Source organism: Heptranchias perlo, chromosome 7, assembly GCF_035084215.1.
Source record: "Heptranchias perlo isolate sHepPer1 chromosome 7, sHepPer1.hap1, whole genome shotgun sequence".
NCBI lineage: Eukaryota > Metazoa > Chordata > Chondrichthyes > Hexanchiformes > Hexanchidae > Heptranchias > Heptranchias perlo.
In genome coordinates, this window is record NC_090331.1 from 76,696,948 (window position 1) to 76,717,155 (window position 20,208).

At 43.4% G+C, this 20,208-nt stretch overlaps 1 protein-coding gene across 2 annotated transcripts in view; it reads right to left on the minus strand.

Moving 5' to 3' along the window:
- vps8 (VPS8 subunit of CORVET complex) overlaps positions 1-20,208 on the minus strand; it is a 624,186-nt gene that overhangs the window by 388,925 nt on the left and 215,053 nt on the right. For both annotated transcript variants that reach the window (XM_067987929.1, XM_067987930.1), the window contains exon 34: positions 9,243-9,289. In XM_067987929.1, the coding sequence (XP_067844030.1) occupies positions 9,243-9,289 (47 nt within the window). The remainder of the gene's footprint in view (positions 1-9,242; positions 9,290-20,208) is intronic.

The window sequence follows — 20,208 nt, forward strand, 5'->3', positions numbered from 1 at the left end:
TTAATAATGTCCTAGTTAAGGATCCCCTTGGAATGAGTGACCATAACATGGTTACATTCCATATCCAATTAGAGGATGAGAAGGCTGGTTCTCAAACAAGCGTACTGAGCTTGAATAAAGGAGACTATGATGGCATGAGAGCGGAATTGATTAAAGTGGACTGGGAAAATAGATTAAAGGGTAAGACGGTACATGAGCAGTGGTGTTCATTTAAGGAGTTATTTTACAACTTTCAAAAAATATATATTCCACTGAGGAAAAAAGGGTGTAAAAGAAATGGACAGCCATCCGTGGCTAAGAAAAGAAATTAAGGATAGTATCCGACTAAAAACAAGGACAGAAAAGGTAGCCAAACTTAGTGGGAGGATAGAAGATTGGGAAGTCTTCAAAAGACAGCAAAAAGTAATGAAAGGATTGATTAAGAAAGGGAAGATAGATTATGAAAATAAATTAGCAAAAAATATAAAAACAGATAGCAAGAGTTTCTACAGTTATATAAAAAGAAAAAGGGTGGCTAAGGCAAACGTAGGTCCTTTAGAGGATGAGACCGGGAAATTAATGGTGGGAAACATGGAGATGGCAAAAATGCTGAACAAATATTTTGTTTCAGTCTTTACGGTAGAGAACACTAAGAATATCCCAACACTGGACAAACAGGGGGCTCTAGGTGGGGAGGAGCTAAATACGATTAAAATCACTAAGGAATTGGTACTCAGTAAATTAATGGGACTCAAGGCGGATAAATCCCCTGGACCTGATGGCTTACATCCTAGGGTCTTGAGGGAAGTGGCAGTAGGGATTGTGGATGCTTTGGTAATAATTTTCCAAAATTCTCTGGACTCGGCAAAGGTCCCGGCAGATTGGAAAACCGCCAATGTAACACCCTTATTTAAAAAAGGTAGTAGGCAGAAGGCTGGAAATTATAGACCAGATAGCTTAACATCTGTGGTGGGTAAAATTTTGGAGTCTATTATTAAGGAGACAGTAGCAGAACATTTGGATAAACATAATTTAATGGGACAAAGTCAGCATGGCTTTACAAAGGGGAAGTCATGTCTGACAAATTTGCTTGAATTCTTTGAGGATATAACGTACAGGGTGGATAAAGGGGAACCAGTGGACGTAATGCATTTGGACTTCCAGAAGGCATTCGACAAGGTGCCACATAAAAGATTATTGCTCAAGATAAAGAATCACTGGATTGGGGGTAATATTCTGGCATGGGTGGAGGATTGGTTATCTAACAGGAAGCAGAGAGTTGGGATAAATGGTACATTCTCGGACTGGCAACCCGTAGCCAGTGGTGTTCCGCAGGGGTCGGTGCTGGGTCCCCAACTCTTTACAATCTATATTAATGATTTGGAGGAGGGGACCGAGTGTAACATATCAAAGTTTGCAGATGATACAAAGATGGGAGGGAAAGTAGAGAGTGAGGAGGACATAAAAAACCTACAAGGGGATATAGACAGGCTGGGTGAGTGGGCGGAGATTTGGCAGATGCAATACAATATTGGAAAATGTGAGGTTATGCACTTTGGCAGGAAAAATCGGAGAGCAAGTTATTATCTTAATGGCGAGAAACTGGAAAGTACTGCAGTACAAATGGATCTGGGGGTCCTAGTGCAAGAAAATCAAAAAGTTAGTTTGCAGGTGCAGCAGGTGATCAAGAAGGCCAATGGAATGTTGGCTTTTATTGCTAGGGGGATAGAATATAAAAACAGGGAGGTATTGCTGCAGTTATATAAGGTATTGGTGAGACCGCACCTGGAATACTGCATACAGTTTTGGTCTCCATACTTAAGAAAAGACATACTTGCTCTCGAGGCAGTACAAAGAAGGTTCACTCAGTTAATCCCGGGGATGAGGGGGTGGACATATGAGGAGAGGTTGAGTAGATTGGGACTCTACTCATTGGAGTTCAGAAGAATGAGAGGCGATCTTATTGAAACATATAAGATTGTGAAGGGGCTTGATCGGGTGGATGCGGTAAGGATGTTCCCAAGGATGGGTGAAACTAGAACTAAGGGGCATAATCTTAGAATAAGGGGCTGCTCTTTCAAAACTGAGATGAGGAGAAACTTCTTCACTCAGAGGGTAGTGGGTCTGTGGAATTTGCTGCCCCAGGAAGCTGTGGAAGCTACATCATTAAATAAATTTAAAACAGAAATAGACAGTTTCCTAGAAGTAAAGGGAATTAGGGGTTACGGGGAGCGGGCAGGAAATTGGACATGAATTTAGATTTGAGGTTAGGATCAGATCAGCCATGATCTTATTGAATGGCTCGAGGGGCCGATTGGCCTACTCCTGCTCCTATTTCTTATGTTCTTATGTTCTTATCCCTTAATACCCTTGGTTCACAGAAATCTATCAATCTCAGATTTAACATTCACAATTGAGCTGGCATGAACTGCCATCTGCAGAAGAGCGTTCCGAACGTCTCCCACCCTTTGCGTGTAGAAGCATTTCCTAACTTCACTCCTGCACGTCCTGGCTCTAAATGTTAGGCTATGTCCCTGCATTCTAGTATTGAAGTCTAGGAAACCTCCAAAGACAGTTACAAATGTCTCACCAGCCAGAAGCAATAATCCAGCCACTAACCTGTAAATCCTGCATGGTCCCTTTAAATAGCACTGGTGGGGGGGTTTTCCAGGCGCTCTAAGATACGTTCAGATGGTCGGGGTTAAGACTGTGCATTGAGTTGAGCGTTAAGTCCCAAAATTGTGCCTATCACTTTAAATCAGCGTCGCACACAGATTGAAGCCATTTTCTCCCTACTTTACATGATTCTAGCGTTCGTTATCGGCACCTGCGCTAATTCCTATACCAAGATGGCGACTGGCACACGTCATGCAGGAAACGTGCATGCGCATCCAAGACGCCATCTTGGCTGTCGGAGAGGCCGTGTAGCGCCGAAACAACGGGCGCTACACAGCCCAATTTAGCGCCCAAGATTTTTCTGCTGTCCTCCCAGCAAATGCCAGAATGTAAATGCCAGCCAAATTAAAACCTCTAATGTATATATTCTAGAAAGAAACATTTAGCTATTACAAGAGCAATTCAGAGTCCAGCTCATTTATAATTGATAAGGAAGAAAACACCATGTCCACATGCACTGTGTGCATCTTGAAGAATGCTTAAGGTCACATCCCTCACCTACATCATCACTACAGACACTTACTACCAGAAGCAATAATTAAAAATATGTCCAATTTTGCTGAACTGTGGAGTCCTCAATTCACATTGTACAGTACTCCCTTTAAACCTTAAAGCTTTTGCAAAAAAAATATTCCTGCAACCCTACTTTAAGGGAAAATAAATAAGCATGTACCAACAATATCAAATGAGTTCCAAAAGTTTAGCTTTCAAAATATTTATAGAAGTTCATATCTTCCAATACACTCCGTTTTCTAGATTAGTAACTACAGCACAATAAGATAAAGGAATTAACGGAGCCTGAGAACATAACTTAAATCCAGCAAATCTGCTGCACTCCTCCATCTGAGAATTGCGTAGCAAAGAATTTATTCCAGTCACAAATTAAACCTTCCTTACATTTTGAAATAGTTTTATTCTGCAATTCCACTTTGGTGCATCCTCCACTTACCACGAAGACCGCACTTTGATGTGAATATTTTTGTTGTATTCTATGGAGTTTTGACCCAAACAAGGGTCTTGAGAGTGTTTTTCTAAGACAATTGTTCTCTATTTTGTAACAAATGCCACTGAAATGACTACTATTAATATACCACAATCTCTGTGGGTTGGGATGTATATCAGCTTGTCGCTTGCCCCACCTCCCCTCCTTCTCCCCCCCCCCCCCCACATCAAACTCGCACCCAGAGTTTAAAATCTGGGCCATTGTTAGGTCTACAATTCTAAAATTTGGAGTCTATTCATACTATCAGATTCAATTTCCAAGACTCCAATATTGGATCAGAATCAAGGTGGAGAAAATGTTGGCATAGTAAATGTCCTCTCTGTAGGCGTCTTTAGCATGCACTGTCTGATAAAACATAGTAGTGATAATATATAGTACTGAACAAAATATTCTAATACAATCTAATGGTGAACTATCAATACGACAACAAATTTTAAAAAATAATATTGACAGGCCATCCAACTTAGACACCATTATGTCTGACTAGACTATCAATTGGCCATTGGACACTTGAATGCATTGGTGAATTTAACTCTGCTGTGAACAGTACCAGATGAGGAAGTATTCTATTTTAAGAAAAGCTTCTGAGACACAAAAATTTGAAATAAACTAGCAGAAATTATACTAAATGCGCAAAGATCATTATGGCAATCCTTTGTCTGATTAACAAGAGAAGGAAAAAAAACATTTTACCCCAGGCAAGTTGGCTTCAACTTGAGCTGAAGCTCCCATCATTTTTAATGGAAGAAAACTGTATTAATTCTACCCCACTCCTGATGTACAAAAAACAGAGTATCTCATAATATCCTCAACAGACATGTTATTTTTAGATCCCTAGCCAAACTGCTGAAAGATCTCCCTGTGCTCGTCAGTAATTGGTTACTATATTTAAGGAGTAGGAAACACATACAAGTCTTCTCCCTTGGCCACATCAGCTTTGTTATTCCACAAGTGTGTTTTTTTAAAGACAGCTTGGAATTAGAGTTGAAGTCTATAAGGCTTTGGAACTTCAAAATAATTGAGCTCATACCATAGGAAAATACTATTAAATTATTTCATTTAGAAATCTTTTGCTAATTTCATTAAGCATGTTTTGAAACCAATTAATGTCTGTCAACCTTATAGCCATTCAGGAACAGAGAAATAGGCTTGGCTTTTTCTTGATGGTTGTTGGAAACTTCCCGTTTATCTCCTCCTTCTAATGACAGAAAGCATTGTAAATGTCTCTCCTAGATAGGAGGGGAAATATGAGAGAATGGGAATACTGATTCTTTCAACAGAAGTCAGGAAGCTCATACCTATTCATTCAGAAGTGGAAAACTCCTTTTCTTGGCTAGATTTTATAGAACAGAAGAGATTACCCAATTCCTTTAGAAAGAAATAACTTGCATTTATATAGCATCTTATCACATCCTCAGGTATCCCAAAGTGCTTCATAATTAATATTTTTGAAGTGTATCACTGCTGTTAAGCAGGTGAACATAGCAGCCAATTTTCACACAATAAGATTCCAGAAACTGAGATGGATGGCCAATTAATCTGTTTCAGTGCTGTTGGTTAAGGGAAGAATGTTGGCAAGGACCCCAGGAGAACTCCCTGCTCTTCTTTGAATAGTGCCTTACGTTCACCTGAACAGGCAGATACGGCCTCAGTTTAACATAGTATCATAGTAGGTACAGCACAGGAGGAAGCCAATCAGCCCATTGTGCCTGTGCCGACTCTTTGAAAGAGCTATCCAATTAGTCCCATTCCCCCGCTCTTTCCCCATAGCCCTGTAGATTTTTTCCCTTCAAGTATTTATCTAATTCCCTTTTGAAAATTACTATTAAATCTGCTTCCACCACCCTTTCAGGTAGTGCATTCCGGATCATAACATCTCATTCAAAAGATACCACTCCCTCAGTACTGCACTGAAATGTTAGCCTAGGTTAAGTGTTCAAGTTCTGCAGTGAAGCTTGAACCTACAACAATGTGATTTAGAGGCAAGGGTGCTACAGGAGCCAAGATGGCACTTTAAAGAAACAGTGGGACTGTAATCTGTTCTAGTTTAGCTGAGTATGTAAATCATAACAGCAGAACCTTCATTATCCATCATAATAGAAGGAACCTCCTGTCATCTGGTGGATAAAGGAAATTGGTAATAATTGGGAGTCTCCAAATCTCGGTCTTGCACTTACAGTACAGCAATATCACAACCATAGAAACAAAGGCAAGGCAATATAAATAACATAGATTGAATTCAACCTCCTTGTGTTATATTGTTTATTTACATCAGACAGGAAGAGATTGGCGTTAATGGGCTATGCAATGAGGCAATGTCTTGTGTAGGGTTTTATCCCTCAAACATGCTGGTGGATAATTAGAAATGCCGATAATTGGAGTGTGGATAATAAATGTGCCACAATGAACAGTGGACATTAATTTTAGATGTATGTTTTGATTGCTGGAAGCATTTTGTTTACTGCCTACCTATACCCTAGCTTTTATCAATATTTTGGAAGGTTATAAAGTGAGCAACCATTCAGGGCTATTGTTCACTCACTGTATACATGCATTACCCTGTACACTTGTATCCGTGTTCTCCAAATGGTTAAATCATTAAAAAGTGCCCAGCTGTTCAGAATTTTACATGTGATAGAAAATGTGCATCATTATCTATGCAACACATAATTTATCAAACATCAGTATATTGTTATTCATAAAGATAGATCCAACTGTGCATTTTTTAAAAATGCATTCACACTAACAGTTTCTACTTTGAACTAAGAAAATCCATGCTGGAGAAGTTTTTTTTGTTACAATCTGACAGCTGGCTGGTCCTCATGTAGCATACTTAATATGTAAAACATTCAGATTAATTCTATGTGTAGTAAAATACATTTCCAGGTTTCAAAATAGAATTCTTCTGTCATAGAACAACTGCTTTAAAAAGAATTAGCACAGTGCTGAATATGTATTTAAAATAAAACTCTTTTCAAACCGTCTAGCTCTCAATGGAAAATAACTAAAACAAGACAATTTTCTTTGAAGGTATGAAATCTGTCCATTTCTCCTGCAGTCTCCCAGCACATCAATCCAAAAAAAAAAATCAGAATTTAACTGTACCTTGAATGAACCTAAGGTTTTTGCCTCCATGATTGCTTTCCTTAGTGGTTGGAACAGAGACCATTGTGTCTTTTAAAGGAAGGGTAAACAAAAAATTGAAAGAGGAAGATACATGGTTATGGGGAGAGAGCAGGACAGTGGGATTAGTTTTGGATTGCTTAAGCAAATAGCTCGCTCAGGCATGATTGGCTGTGCTGTGAATCTATGATTCTAAGGGAGTGTGCTGGATTCACTGCCTGCCCAGATTGAAGGGTTGAACATCTCCTGCTTCCACTGGCTGGAAGAGTTTTAACCGAAATGAGTTAGGGACTGTCCCAACCCAATTCCCAATGAGCATGAACCCATTGCACATACTGCTCATAATTTAGCACCAATATGGAGGTCTCACTCAAGGACCAGTAACACAGGTGTATGGGAAATAGAAATGTCACACTGATGCAACAGAGATAATATGCTAAGTTTGGGTGAAGAAGAGTTTTCGCATGCATCTAACCTGTGCTTTATTTGACTTAGGGGTGCTTAAATGGGCAGCACAGATGCAGGTTTACTTTCACTTAACCTGTGCTGTACTTGACATGCAATTAATTGGGGGGACACTATAGAGGAAGAGGTCTTTTTCATTCTGCTTTGAGATTGCTTGATGCTGATTTTGGTGCAAAAACGATTACAGAAAAGACTAAGGTGGGGAGGAATTTCTTCACTTAGAGGGTTGTGAATCTTTGGAATTCTCTACCCCAGAGGGCTGTGAATGCTGAGTCATTGAGAATATTCAAGGCTGAGATAGATAGATTTTTGGATTCTGGGGGAATCAAGGGATATGGGGATCGGGCAGGAAAGTGGAGTTGATGTCAAAAATCAGCCATGATCTCATTGAGTGGCGGAGCAGGCTCGAGGGGCCGTATGGCCTACTCCTGCTCCTACTTCTTACGTTCTTACATTCTTATGTTCTTATCTTAAAACTCCAGAAGCATGTAAAAAGAGTGGTGGTAAGTGGGGCGAAAAGAAAACTAGAAATGAGTAAAGCTGCAGATACTAAACACAACAGCAAAAAATGTTCCACTACTACAACAGTATAAGAACAGTCAATGGGCCAAAATGAGGATGAGCAATATATAGTTAATAAACTCAATTTCTTAAAAGTATTCACGAGAGAACATGCCAGTAACATGCCATTTATTAATGGAAATAATCTTTGCAGACATCAACAACACTGAAATTTTAAACAAGCTGAAAGGGCTCAAAACATATAAATCCTTGGGGATGGAAAGTATCTATTCCAACGCTCGGGGTAAAATTTGTCAAGTACTAACAATCATCATGAGGAAGTCACTGAATACTGGGAAGGTTCTATTAGATTGGAATAATGCCATACCCGTCTTCAAAAAAGGGGATGAATCTAATCCAGGCAACTACAGACCCATCAGTCTAACATCAAAACTACTGGGTGTACATTATGTGTGCATTAGCAGATTCTGGCTAATGCTGATGCTGGACGTCAGTGCCCATTAACATAGAATGTGATTGTGTACCACCAGTGTGCCTTTATTCTGTCTTGATTGGCAGTTCTATATCGAAGGATTTCTTAGGTTAGAAAAAATACAACCGGGAGTTCCTATGTGTTTAGTTCACTTAACCAAAATAGAATTATGTCATGTGGATAAGGTGGTACTGCATGCAGCTGAAGCATCAATGTTACACTCGTTAAAGGACTCAGAATTGAAAAATGCTTTTTTGTTCAGAAAATGATTATAAGTAGTGGTGAGAGTTTAGAACGGTATTAATGATTTATTTTGCTTTTATTTAAATTTACATCTTACAATAAATACAACTTGCAGTTTGATTTAAATATATGGTCTATCACCATGGTGTTTTTCTGCTCATCAGGCAGATCAGGAGTACATGATGGGCATCTCATTCCATTTCGAGTGGTACAACAGTAGATTGTTAATCCTTTGCTACACTATCCCAGTTACTTGCTGCATAAAGTTAAGCTTTAGTTCATAGGAAAGGGTCTGCCTGTGGAAGCTGGTTTTTAAGGTGAGTGCGAATAACAATGTGTTGGAAGAGAAGCCCAAATTGTAACACGTGATCAGCTTTGATGTTGATAACTTCACACCAACTCAACACTTCTATGAATGATCAATGATAACAACCAAATCTTTTTCCTTCTTCACCTTTGCTAAAGTATACCCTGTTTCCTATTCCCATATGTATTAACTTACGATTTCCTACCATTCCTTAGCCCATCAGTTTAATTGGTCCCTATCCCTGTAAATGCTATCAATCTGCCTTACACTTATAACCTGACCATATAATTTGGTATCAGCAGCAAATTTTATAAAGTTATATACAAGTATTTTCCATCAAGCCATTTAAGAATAGTGTGTAAACCATCGGCCCAGAACAGGCCCTGGAAGACTTTAACCTGATGCCTATACATAGTCAACCACATTCTGCAGACAAACAAATGCATACTCACAAAGAATCCAGTAGACTTTGTAATAATTGAAATAGTAAGTGTTGATCCTGGAAAAAAAACAAAATTTATAAAAGGATTGAAAACAGCTGTTATACCAGACTATGTACAAGTTTTTTTTAAATCACCAGGACACATCCATCTTTATTCACATTAAGTAGTAATCAATGAAGTTCACCTCCAATTTCAAAAAATAAGGACATTTTGGGCACATTGAAAGCAGAATAAGGGCTCAACTTTAACTTTTGAGGTTCTAACCAAATGTAAAGAAATGAATCTATTTTTAATTTTTCCCAGCTACTTAAATTCCAGATTTCAAATGCAGAATTCTGTGACAATACCATCTTGATGCTGTACTGGATTTAACCCCAGGTGGCACAGTAACTAAGATAATGTTTGCATTCAGGAATTTAATAAACAGGAAAAAATAATTGACAACGGTATCAACTCCTTAATGCTTTTATTTATCAACTTCTTGATACCTCTGATCCTATCCTATCCTAGGCTGCATTTACATTAGTATTGGAGCAAATTGGTTTTGTCTCACCAATGGTATATTTGTGCAGTGTAAATCCAGTGTTAAGGACTCGCCTTACTCCAGAGCAAGAAGTCATGATCTGCCTTGCTTCAGTCAGGTCAGGCCCTGGATCTGGGCAGAGACTGCATTTACTATTAACAGTAACGTTAGTGCAAAGAGAAATATCTTTGCACCAGTATTACAGTTGTAGTGTAAATGTACCCTTACACTTACGAATGCATGTGAATCCAGTTGTAGTGTGAATGCACCCATAGACTTCCTACTCCATGTGCCTTCAAGTCTTCACTCTACCCAACATCCTAATATACTTCAGTCTCCCCTGTCCATAGCCACTCCATAAGGTGCCCATTCCTGCTGTTGAAGCCAAAGATAATCAGGAAACACGATTAGGAGACAAGGATTGCCCCACCTCCCTACCATCTCAAAAAAGGTCTACTTTCACCACAAGGAAGTGATTTCAGATCTCAAATGAATCTGGGATAGCCTCATCTCTGAATAACATTCTGCCATTCTACCTCAGTGCAAGCGGACTGAATATGAGGAAGTTGGAGTGGAGGAATCAACCATATCATGAGGCTAGGGGAGGAGAGATGGGAACACATTTTTCTATATGCATTTAAAACTCAAATGCATGGAACGATTATTTTGGAAATATCAGCTGCCATACTGTGCAGGTACCTCTGCTCTTCCTGACGCTTACAAATGTCTGAATTCCTCGGACATATAGCTGCGCAAGCACATCAAGCTGTAGTTAAAACTGACCCCAAATATGTGGTTTTTTTAGTGGCACTGAGCGGTAGTGTGTTCACAAAAACAATAAAAGGCTTAACTAAAATGGAAAAGAACACTGGGTGGCAAGTACTCCAAAAGTTTGGTTTAAAAACCTATTACTTTGTGAATCATCGTGTTTTTATGGCTTCTACCTGGGGTACTTAAGTTCATTATTTTACTCTGAAGGGGATAATCTTAAAAGGAGAAAAGCACAGAGGCTTAAGGGTTCAGATACTAAAACCTTTAAAACTGGGAGAGCAAGTTGATGAAGCTAAAAAAAATGGGATCCTATGTTTTATAAATAGGTGTTACATTTCAGGATATTTTTTAAGAAGCCACAGGCTGAAGGCATTGAAGCTGTATTTTAAAGCCAGACAAGGTGGCTCATGGAATGTTCCGGGTCACAGTCTATTTCAAACTGAGACGCTGAAGGTCAACTGAGTTATCCCAGCCCTATCAAGCTGGGCTGGCCATTATTCAGAAGAGCAGGAAAGGTTTTCTGTAAACCGGCACCCAAGGGGGAAAGAGAGGTAGCCGGTTTTAGTAATAGACTCACTGACTAGTCACTAAATGGGAAAGAAGTCAGAGGGACTGCCTTTCTAGTTTAACGCTTGAAGGGATTCGCAAAATTTCACGTGTTCCCCCCACCCCGAAGATTTATTGGAGTTATTAAAGAAACCCTGGTGTGACTGTTTTAAAAAATCCAAGGTCTCTCAAAATGGCTGCAGTCAGACACATGGCCGAGGACCGGAAGATTTGAAATTGCATTCTCAACAACTTGGCAGGTTTCGTGTCTCAGACAGGTTTCTTTAAACAATGCAGCTGCATTCTAGCCCTGAGGCAAGCTATCAACATGGCCGGCCAACACATCAAAATTCGCAGGACAAAAGGTGAACCATCAAGGTACATTCGGAACAATGGTAAAGCAGTTAGCATACAGATCGATACAGGAAATGGCCATAATGTAAATGGGCCAGAGATGGGGTCCTTTGTCTTACGTTTCGTGCTTAAATCAAACAATGAAGCAAGCTGATAAGGTATGAAAAAACCTGTTACCAAGAGGGTATAACTGAAGCTGCCCAGTATATTTCTGGGAGTAGCTGCTCTCTTCGCCTCTTGGCCCTATCCTGTCTGTCTGCTAGCAACTAAGAAGGAAGCCATCCAGTAAACCTCGCAACCACATGTCGACGGCAGCAGCAGGCACAGGGGCCAGGCCTTTTCATCTGTTTTCACCGGTGAGCATTAATTTTCTGGCTGCCACAAGACAACCTAGCATAAGTGTAAGGTTGGGGGTTAAGGGATATTGCTAAACTTGTGATTTTAGAATTTTCCCTCGATGTGTCTGTTTCTTTCAACCAGATAAGTGTAAGACTGTATTACATCCATAGCGATTTCTTTATCTTCTGTATTATACTGTTTACCTTGTAGTTTTAGTTTTCTTATTAATAAACATTGGTTTTCCTTGTACCAATCCACTGGTCTGTTTGTCTGTCTTTGTTACCACTTGATAAGTCCTCAGCTCAGAATCAGGAAGGGGTAAGCGATTCGCAACCGCACTGCGGGCAGGGCAGCTCAGGAAAAACATAACTGGCTGACCTATTATAAGCCCGAGAAACAGTAAAAAAAAGAAACCCCTTACACGCTCCACATCTGGCCTTGTCTCACTATGTGTTTCAGTTTGCCTTAGGAAGGATTGGAGAGGCAAGCGTGATGACATGTGAAAGATATGGGGCACGATTTTAAAAGGGCAGCAGGATAGCAGCTGGGGGTGGGGAGGGGTCAATGGACGCACGGCAAACCCGAATAATAAAAACTTACCGTTTTTATTATTCTATCTGCCTGTTTAAGGCGGCAGGATGTTGTTCACCCTGAGTCTGAATGGCCATTGTCAGGGCCTGAATGGACTCATTTGTGAGACGTGCTTGAAGCCTAGCGGAGGCTAGCCTTCTCTCCATCGCAGACATTTCCGCAGTTGCGTGCGACACTATCTCAGACAGTTGTTCACGTTCCTGTGACACTATCTCAGAGATTCCCTCCCGTACCTATGCCACCATTCCACTACTGCAGGATTTGGACTCCTCCATCCTCTACACTATTGTGGAGAGTGTGTGTGGCATCTGTTCCAGTACCTCACAAATGTGCTGCTGTCCCTCGATCATGGACTGCATGCCTACTTGACAGGCTGTCAGCTGGAGCGTCTGGATTTAAAGGGCCATTGCTGCAATGGATTTTGCTGGAGCAAAGAGCCAGAAGACCCAATGGAGCAGCACAGGGGCAAGGCTGCTCCAAGATTCAGTGGTGCCTCACTTCAGCTGCTATTGACCAAGGTAAGGAGGAGGAGGGAACTATTTTACCCAGCCGAAAGTGGGAAGCGCCCTGCCTCTGCCACCGAGAAGGCCTGGCTCGAAGTGGCAGAGGAGGTCACCAGCAGGAGCAACAGTCCAGTGCAGGAAGCGTTTCAATGTCCTAACTAGGTCAGCAAAAGTGAGTACACTTACTGGTTCTCCTGCATTCCGTGGTGCACATCAATCCCCCGCCCCCCCAACTCATTCTGCACTGCCAAGACTACTCCATCACATCACTCCTCACACCCACTTAAGGCTCAGTCTCAACTTACCTTCACTTCCTAAGCACTTCCTCACCTCCCCATTTGTGACCCCACCACTGCCACTCACCCCAATCCTGATCCAATGTGATGTCTCTGCCTGATACTCACCGTCTGTTGCACCTCTCTCATGGTCAGCCTCACCCAAACCAACGCATTCATCGGCTGACCACTTCACCATCACTCACTCACACGTCTGTACTTTCTCCCCTTCTAGAAGACAGCGGAAAATGCACGCGAGAGAGCGAGGATTGGAGGGGAGCCACAACAAATAGTGGTCCTCACAGACACGGAGGAGGCGGCCCTGGAGATCAGCTGCACCCTCGAGTGACTGTCCGTCGGTGTCAGATGCTGAACCCCGGGGGCCATCCTTTAAAAGGAGAATAATCGAGGGACAGCAGCACATTTGCGAGGTACTGGAACAGATGCCACACACTCTCCACAATAGCGCAGAGGATGGAGGAGTCCAAATCCTGCATTAGTGGAATGGTGGCATAGGTACAGGAGGGAATCTCTGAGATAGTGTCACAGGGACGAGAGCAACTGTCTGAGATAGTGTCGCACGCAACTGCGGAAATGTCTGAGATAGTGTTGCAGGTAACTGCAGGAATGTCTGCGATGGAGAGAAGGCTAGCCTCTGTTGAGATTCAAGCATGGCTCACAAATGAGTCCATTCAGGCCCTGACAATGGCCATTCAGAACTCAGGGCAAACAACATTCTGCCGCCTTAAACAGGCAGACAGAAACTTTACAACAGGACTTCCAAGGCATCATACATGACCTCCAAACTGTTCTCCAGCAGAGTAGTAGGTCTGGTGTGGGCCTGGTCCAAGAGAGGAAAGATAGCGAAAGGGGACATGGAAGTGGAGACGCCACTCAAAGCGCTCCCACGTCTCACCATTTGCCCCCCCCTCTCAATCAGTATCAGCAATGCTGCCTCCTCTCCAGGTGGCCAAGTCTGCCCCTGCATAGGTGTAGGTGGAGCAGTCTTTGGAGGGGCTCCCATGGGTTCCAAAACCCAGAGGGCATAGGCCAAAAGCATCTAAGCAATCAGGGCATGGACGTGAGCAACCTGCCACTACCACTGCTGCAGTCACAGGGGATGCACCACATAGAAGCGGTAGGAAGAGAAAGGCTAAGGATTAGTGATCACGAAGGGTATGCACAAGGGTGTCTGACAGACGGTCATGTTTTTCATTTATATTTGTTTTTTTGTTAAAGTCACATTAAATGTTATCATTCTCACCACTACTGCCACGTCTTGCCCATTCTTGACTTGCTTTTGTGATAGCGCTCTTTCATGTGCTTCATCATGAACGCCGACACTTGATGCCACCCAGTGGGTGACTTTACAGTGGGTGTATGTGTAGTTGCAGGACTGTTTTGTGCAGGGGCCGGGGCAGGGGTGCAGCTGATATTGGCGCTGCTCTTTCCAGGTGGTGTGAAGACTGGACTCTTCTCACTTTCTGATCTTATGAGAACCATTCACATATGAGTGACTTCCTGCCATCACGAGCAGCCAGGTGAGCCGCTGCTCTGCCCATGGGTTCATCCTCCTTCTCCTCCTCCTCCATGTTGATTGCAGATGTGGATGCTGGATGAGGGGGCATGGGGCCTCATCAACCGGTACCCCTCTCTGTTGTGCCATGTTGTGCAGGGTACAACACACTATTATATTTCAATCCTCTCTCGCTAGTGCGTATTGAAGCGTTCCCCCAGAACGATCGAGGCACCGAAATCGCATCTTCAGCAGTCCTACCGCATGTTCAATTATAGACCTGGAAGCGATGTGACTGTTGTTGTACCGACGCTGTTGCTCACTGATGGGGTTCCTCAGAGATGTCATCAGCCACGAGTTCAGGCGGTATCCCTTGTCCCTGAGGAGCCAGCCCTGAAGGCTATTTGGTGCGGAAGAGGCCCGGGATGTCGGATTCCCTCAGAATGAACGAATAGTGGCAGCAGGGAATCTGGCGCACATGTGAAGAAATCTTTTGCGGTGGTCACAAACGAGCTGAGCATTGATGGAGCGATACCCCTTTCTGTTGATGAACAGTCCTGGCTCATGTGGAGGTGCTCTGATTGCTATATGGGTGCAATCGATTGTACCCTGTACATGTGGGAAGCCAGCCACAAAGTGGAATCCCACTGCCCTCTCCGTCTGGCTGAGGTCGTCACTGGGGAAGTTGACATATTGTGAGGCTCTGCGAAACAAGTCGTCGGTGACCTCTCTTATGCGCAGATGACAGAGACACCAGTGATGTCACCGATGGCATCCTGGAATGATCCGGAGGCGAAGAAGTTGAGGGCAGTGGTCACTTTAACTGCGATAGGTAATGAGATGCCGCCAGGCCCAGCCAGGAGCAGCTTGGCATGAAGGAGGCCGCAGATGTATGCAACCTCCCGGCGACTCGCTCTCAGCCTCCGTTTGCACTGCTCCTCAGAGGGGTCCAGGAAGCTGGAGACCCTCTAACGAGGGTAGTGCCTCCTGCGACGTCGTTCCCTCTGTGGTTCCCCTCTGTGTTGTTGTGCAGGTGCCTGTGGTGCAGCACTGTGTTGTAGAGCTACGAGTGGCGGAAGTGCAAGCCGTGCCTGAAGAGGATGGTGATGTTCCTCATCCTCGGACGGTACTGGTGAATGCAGCCATCGCACCCCCCCGTCCTGGTGGTGTCAGTTTGAGGGGGTGCGAAAAGTTGGTAAATATATGTAAACAGAACAAATAAAAGTTTGTCTGAGAGAACTGAGTGCCCTGCTGCAATAACTGACCTTTTATCCCCATCTGTCAAACAGGGATTTAAATGTCCAAATGGCTGCCGGCTGAAACACGGCTCCTTTCCCATGGCGTGTTTCACACAGCACGGGAAACACGTTGAGGCAGCATTGAAATCGCTTGCCTTCATAGCTAATTGCATTTCTTAATTACTTTAAATAGTTCAATTGCTGCTTTAAATATCGTCGCGCTGGCTTTAATTGTCGGCGGGACTTCCGGGTTTTCGGGAACAGCGCGCGCACCCAGATGGCTCTGGGCCGTGCGCGTTCTTAGGTGCTTCGGAATTTCTGCCGGCTCCTCAAAAACGCAAATTTCTTTGCCCTCCCGCCCCCAACGCACCCGCTCTTTTGTTTTAAAATCGAGCCCATGATATCCAATTCGGATCACAAGGAAGATTCCATTGTTACACAGCTAGGTTATGCCATCACATAATTATATATAGGCAGGATGGGGACACGCTTCAAGGTAAAATGCTTGGACTATTTACGATGTGGAGATGCCGGTGATGGACTGGGGCTGACAATTGTAAACAATTTTACAACACCAAGTTATAGTCCAGCAATTTTATTTTAAATTCACAAGCTTTCGGAGGCTACCTCCTTCCTCAGGTGAACGATGTGGAAATGTTTTCCACATCGTTCACCTGAGGAAGGAGGTAGCCTCCGAAAGCTTGTGAATTTAAAATAAAATTGCTGGACTATAACTTGGTGTTGTAAAATTGTTTACAATGGACTATTTACAGGAGTGATTAGCAGAGTGATCTGTACCCAAGAAAATATCTAAGATGGACCCATAACTCGTAACAAGGGACAGAGTACAAAAGCAAAGAAGTAATGCTAAACCTATACAAATCATTGGTTAGAGTCAGTTAGAATACTTTGTCCAGTTTTGGTTACCCTAATTTAGGAAGAATGTCAACGGCACCGAACCTCAGGAAAGATATATTGGCCTTGGAGGGAGTAAACCGCAGATGCACTAGAATTATGCCAGAACTTAAAGGGTTGAATTAGGAGTACAGGTTGCATAAACTTGGTGTTCATTCTTTTGAGTTTAGAAGGCGAAGGAGTGATCTAAATTGAGGATCTGAATCCAGAACAACAGGGCATAGTCTTAAAGTTAAAGCTAGGCTACTTAGGAGTGAAATCTGGAAGCACTTTTTCACACAAAGGGCAGCAGAAATCTGGAACTTGCTCCTCAAAATGCTGCGGATGCTGGGTCAATTGAAATTTTCAAGACTGAGATTGATAGATTTTTGTTAAGTGAGGGTATCAGGGGCGATTGAAAAAAGGCGGTTAAATGGAGTTGAGGTGCATATCAGCCATGATTTAACTGAATGGCAGATGGGCTCGAGGGGCTGAATGGCCTACTCCTGCACCTATGTAAAAATTACTAAGAACTTTTGGCCACACAACTTTTTTCCACAAAGTAACGTAAGGTTTTTGAGCAATAAGTTATGGTCATAGACCGTAGTCTAAATACATTCTAGAAATCATGGGGTACATACTCCAGAAAGTAACAGTTTTGAATCTTCAATTTCTTTTTGCTCAATGTCATTTTATTGGTGATATTTTTATGGTCAAATGACTGATGGAATGCATGATCAATTCTGGCACCTGTCGTCACCATCAAGCACTCGCACATCAGCACTGTTAAATGTAGAAGAATACTTCCTTTGAACTGCCCTATATTATGCCTCTGCCGCACCTTCAGAAGATTATCCCGGTTTACCATTTTAAGCCCTGAAACCCTCATCCATGCCTGTGTCACCGCTAGGCTTGACTATCATGTTTTCCTCATTCTCCACCCTCCATAAACTTTAGCTCATCCAAAACTCTGCTGCCCATTTTGTATCCTGCACCAACTCCTGCGCACCCATCAACCCTGTCCTTGCTGACTTACATTGGTTCCTGGACCAACACCTCAAATTTAAAATTCTCATCTTTGCCTTTAAATCCCTAAAGGCCTCACCCCTCCCTTTCTCTGTAACCTCCTGCAGCCTTACAACCCTCCCCCCAAATGCTCTGTTTCTCTGATTTTCATCTTTTGTGCCTTTGCCTAATCATTGGCGGCTATGCCTTCAGCCTCCTAGGTCCCATGCTCTAGAATTTCCCCCTAAACTCCTCCTCCTCTCCATATCCCTCTCTTCCTTTAAGGCTCTCCTTAAAACCCACCTCTTTCACTAAGCTTTTAGTCACCCTCCTAATAGCTCTTTCTTTGCTTCGGCGTCCATTTTTTTGATTATGCTTCTGTAAAGCTTCTTGGGACGTTTTTCTACATTAAGGGCACCACATAAATGCAAGTTGTTGTTGAAAAATAAAACTTTACAATATGGTGTAATGATAGATTTGATATTTATTTCAAATGATGTTGCTGGTGCAGCATGGCTACCACATTTGTCTGCATAACAGTCACTGCACTTCAAAAGTAATTCATTATGTGAAGTGCTTTAGAGACATTTTGGTGCCACGATACCGCGCCAAAAGAATGGAAGTATTGTTTATATTATCGCAACTCTTCTCCCTCCACCCGATCCTGATCCTGCTTTATGAATTCCGGGCACTGAAACCTCAGGGGTAATTTTATCCCCCAACGAGTGGATTCGGTGTGTGTGGAAGGTAAAAATTTTAGGATTTCCCAACGCGACTGCAATCCGCGGAGTTCCAACGTGCCCACTTCCCGATTTAACTCAGGCGTGTTTGGATGCGGCGCATCCGAAACCCGGAAGTAGTGTCCCCACTTAATGCTGGCGGGCGGATTGTTAAAGGGGCAATTTACCTCATTGGAACAGTTGAGGTACTTAATTTTTTGTGGATTCCAAATGTGAAACTAATTTAACCTCACCTGCGCGGGTTTCCCATGGCTTCTCAATCTCGCCAGTGAAACGGAGGCGAGATTAATGCAGAAGTTGATTTGGCCCTTTAAACCTGTGATCGACACATCGCAATAAAAGCTCAAGCATTACAGCTGGCAAACATTTGGCTGAGAGCTCTTCCTGTGTTGAGACGGAGAGCTCTTTGCTGAGACGGAGAGCTCTTTGCTGAGACGGAGAGCTCTTTGCTGAGACGGAGAGCTCTTTGCTGAGACGGAGAGCTCTTTGCTGAGACGGAGAGCTCTTTGCTGAGACGGAGAGCTCTTTGCTGAGATGGCTTTAGGAAGACTTTGGAGCCTCTCAAACTGACAAGATCAGGTTGAGGAGGCACAATGGATGTATTCCAGAGGACATCTGAGGAGCAGGAAAAGGAACAGCCATGGCAGTCATGCCGTGCTCTGTTGGAATCTGCAGGTGCACAAGACAGAGGTACACAATGAGGACCTGGAGAACAGCAGAGAGGGGGCCAACAGAAGGGCCGACATCGCAGGACACACTACCCACATGAAAGGGTGTACAGGCAGAAGCTGAGCTTCCTGGACACCTCTGAGGAGCAGCGCCTACACAGGCTCCGATTGAGTCGGTAGGTGGTCGCAGACATCTGCACCCTCCTTGAGGAAGAGCTGCTTCCTGCTGGACCTGATGGCTACACACTGCCCTCAATTTCTTCACCTCCAGATCCTTCCAGAGTGCCACAGATGAGATCTCCAGGATGTATCAATCGTCTGCACATAAGCATATAAGGCAGGTGACGGATGGCTTTTTTGGCAGGGCGTTCGATTACATGAAATTCCCCCGCAACGACAACAAGCAGAATGAGCAGGCAGTGGGATCGGCCTCTCTGGCTGGCTTCCCAGTGGCGCAGGGCGCAATCGATTGCACACATGTAACAATCTGAGGACCACCAATGAGCCAGGAGTCTTCATAAACCCAAAGAGCTTTCACTCCACAACTGGTGTGCGACCACCAGAAGAGATTTCTGCAGGTGTGCACCAGATTCCCTTGCAGCTGTCATGATTCATTCATTTTGCACCAGTTCAACGTTCCAGACCTCTTCCAAACAGGAGACAGACATAAGGGCTGGCTCGTAGGAGACAAGGGATATCCCCTGCAAACGTGGCTCATGACAACAATGAGAAACCCCATCAACAAGGCACAAGAGCGGTACAACCAGAGCGAGGTCACCACCAGGTGTTTCATCGAGCAAGCCATAGGCATGTTGTAGATGCACTTCAGGTGCCTGAATAGATCTGGAGGCGCCCTTCAGTACTCACCGGCGAGGGTGTGCCAGGGGTGGAGGGAGTGAATGTTTAAGGTGGTGGAAGGGATGCCAATCAAGTGGGCTGCTTTGTCCTGGATGGTGTCGTGCCTCTTGAGTGCTGTTGGAGCTGCAGTCATCCAGGCATCCTTGGCCCATGA